The sequence below is a fragment of the Geospiza fortis genome, unplaced genomic scaffold, assembly GCF_000277835.1.
Source record: "Geospiza fortis unplaced genomic scaffold, GeoFor_1.0 scaffold432, whole genome shotgun sequence".
NCBI lineage: Eukaryota > Metazoa > Chordata > Aves > Passeriformes > Thraupidae > Geospiza > Geospiza fortis.
Genome location: NW_005054436.1, coordinates 662,871 through 666,077, shown reverse-complemented (window position 1 = coordinate 666,077; position 3,207 = coordinate 662,871). Strand labels below are relative to the sequence as shown.

The 3,207-nt window shown below is 55.5% G+C and overlaps 1 protein-coding gene across 1 annotated transcript; it reads left to right on the top strand.

Moving 5' to 3' along the window:
- Positions 1-81: 81 nt before the first annotated feature.
- On the top strand, positions 82-1,286 carry CNKSR1 (connector enhancer of kinase suppressor of Ras 1). The gene is made up of 6 exons (XM_031062028.1): positions 82-154; positions 244-317; positions 729-800; positions 884-957; positions 1,127-1,191; positions 1,269-1,286. Exons 1-6 carry the CDS (start codon positions 83-85, stop codon positions 1,284-1,286), a joined length of 375 nt encoding a protein of 124 aa, XP_030917888.1. The 5' UTR covers position 82.
- Positions 1,287-3,207: the final 1,921 nt, after the last annotated feature.

Below are 3,207 nucleotides of genomic sequence, written 5' to 3'. Positions count from 1 at the left end.
CCGCGGGCGGGTGTCGTGCCGGGACCTGGGCCGGGCGGATTGTGACGGGTGGCTCCTCAAGAAGAAGGAGCACGTGGGCTTCATGGCCCAGAAGTGGAAGCGGTGCTGGGTGGTGCTCAAGGGCCACACGCTCTACTGGTACAACCACCCCAACGTGAGTGGGGGCGCGGGGCGTCCCTGTGCCCGCCTGGGCAGCTGGCATCTCCCGGGGTGGTGCCCACACGGCTGTCCCTGTCCCTGCAGGATGAGAGGGCTGCAGGACTCATCAACGTGGCCACCTACAACCTGGAGAGCACCAGGGAGCAGAAGAAGAAATAGTGAGTGGGGTCTGTGTCACTGTCACCCCCAGATGGTGGTGGAAAAGGGGGGGATGCTGTGCCAAGGCCACGTGCTGATGTGTCCTGCTGGGAACCACCTGCGTGTCCCCATGGGGCTGCTGGGGTCCCCATGGGGCTGGTGAGGTCTCCAGAGGGCCATTGGGGTTTCTATGGGGCTGGTGAGGTCCCCATGGGGCTGGTGGGGTCCCCATAGGTTTGCTGGGGTCCCCATGGGGCTGGTGAGGTCCCCAGAGAGCTGATGGGGTCCCAGAGCTGGCACCTGTGCCCACACTCTGAGCAAGGCCTGCTGGGGTTATGTGGGATGAGGCGGAGGGCTGGAGCTGGGCTGGGGGCCTGCAGGGGGCTGGGGGCTCCCCTGTGTCCCCACAGCAGCCACCCCCCTGTCCCCAGCGTGTTCCAGCTGTGCCACCAGACATACAAGCCCTTTGTGTTTGCTGCTGAAACCCTGGCTGACCTGAGCATGTGAGTAGCAGAGCCCATGGCCAGCGCTGGCCCCAGCAGCCCGGGCTGGCCAGGAGCCTCCTGTCCCTCCTGTCCCTCCCCAGGTGGGTCAGTCGCCTGGTGACAGCCAAGACAAAGCACACGCTGGCCCAGCAGGCAGTCCCAGACAAGGAGGAAGGTGAGGAGGGCAGCCCGGGCTGGGGTCGGTGGCAGGGGGTCCCCATGGGGTAGGGGCACCGCTGGGAGCTGGGCCCAGGATTTGGGGATGTGACAAACGCTCCCCGAGGGGTGGCTGGGATGATTGCCAGCCCTGGGAGGGAATTTCTGTCTGCTCCCGTGGCCTCCAGACTGCTACAGTGAGACAGAAGCTGAGGACCCCGACGATGAGACCCCCAGGCACGGATCTGACCCGGTGAGTGGCCCTGGGGCACACCCTGGGGACACAGGGACAGAGCTCCTTGTGTCACCTGCTGCCCCTCTCTCCCCCAGGCATGGAAGAGGCTGTAGAACAGCCCGGAGAAGGCACAGCTGTCCCCAGGCAGCAGCCCCCAGGGCAGCCCCCGGCCCTGCTCCCCCTTGGGTACGTGCAGGGGGACAGCTGACCCCTGTCACCCTGTGTGCCCCCCTTCTGGGTGTGCTGGGGAACTCCAGCTGGCCTGTGCTTGGCTGTGAACCATCTCGGGATGAAGCAGCGGCAGGGAAGATGGAGAGGGATTTGTTATGAGGGCACAGGGCAAGGGGGATGGATTTAAACTAAAAAGAGAAGGTTGAGATCGGTTTAGAAGGAGTTGGGTTGAGATTGGTTCAGGAGGAGTTAGTTTGGATTGGTTTAGAAGGAATTAGTTTAGATTGGTTCAGGAGGACTTGGTTTGGGTTGGTTTAGGAGGAGTTGGTTTAGGAGGAGTTGGTTTGGGTTGGTTTAGGAGTTGGTTTAGGCTGGTTCAGGAGGACAGTCCCCCTTGTGTGAGTGGGCAGGCCCTGGCACAGGTGCCCAGAGCAGCTGTGGCTGCCCCTGGATCCCTGGCAGTGCCCAACAGGCTGGATGGAGCTTGGAGCAGCCTGGGACAGTGGGAGGTGTCCTGCCCATGGCAGGGGTGGCACTGGATGATCTCTAAGGTCCCTCCCAACTAAACCATTCTGAGATTCCATGATTCTATGATTTAGCCAGGCTTTGTCCTGACAAACAGTTCACTCCCTCATTGGTAGGACACCACCACCACTCCTGAGGGTCCCAGTGCTTTCCTCGTCAAGTCACACATTCAAACACATCCCCACACTGCTGCCATGCTCCTTCACACCAGCTTTGAAAAATGCTCCATCATTTGGGGATGTTCAGATTTTCTCACTCTCCTGAAGAGAGGAACACTAATGAATATAAAAGAGCTATGTGTGATTTATTAAAAAATAAATGCTGTCAAATTTTGCTGCATGGACATGTTCAGTTACTTCCAGGACCAGGGAGATGCCCAGCATTCAGCATTGATGTTTATTTGACTTTTCTGCTCCATTGTTATTCTTTCAGTCAGTTGTGCTGCTTTCATTCTTCAGAAACTGAAAGTTTCTAGAATTTTTTCTAGCATACTAAATTTTTTAACAATTTTTCCCCTTTTTTTGGGTCTGAATTACTATAATTATACTCAATGTCTTTATTGCCATCTACCTTCCAGATGGCTCTTATGAAAAAACAGAAAAGCTAATATAATATAGAATAATATCAATTACCAGTAGATCTCTTACTCTTCAAGTGATTGAAGGCTTCCACCCCCAAAATAATATGCAGAATACTCCAAAGTAGCCAGCACATTCTGTGATATAGAAGAATGCAGAGATCTGTAAACCCTTAAGAAGCACTTTTGATGTTTAGGTTTTTATATTCTTTTGATCAGAGATTAGTTGCTAAAAATGCAGCAAAAAGGATCACTTGATAATACACAAGAAAATTTAAGAAGTGGGCCCCCCGCGGGGGCGCTGCCGGCCGGCCCAGCCGGGAGCTCTTCTGCTGTAAATAAACGTGTGGACAGGGCCTGGTCCTGCCGTGGTTTTTCTTGGTGCTGAAATCATCAAATCATGGAGTTATTTAGGCTGGAAGAGACCTCGGGGATCAGCGCGTCCAGCTGTAAACCTGGCATTGCCGCGTTCACCACTCAACCAAGTGCCACATCCACGTGTTTTTGAACACTCCCAGGGATGTGACTCAGCCACCGCCCCGGGCAGGCTGTGCCACTGCTTGACCACCTTTTCCATGGAGAAATGCCTCCTGACGTCCGACCTCACCCTCCCCTGGTGCTGCCTCAGGTGGTTGCCTCTTGTCCTGTCGCTCCCCTGGCAGGACATCCAGAGGCGCCCCCGATTCCCCATTGCCATTTCCATTTCATTTCCATTTCCATTTCTATTTAATTTCCATTTCCATTTCACTTCCCCGGCTGAG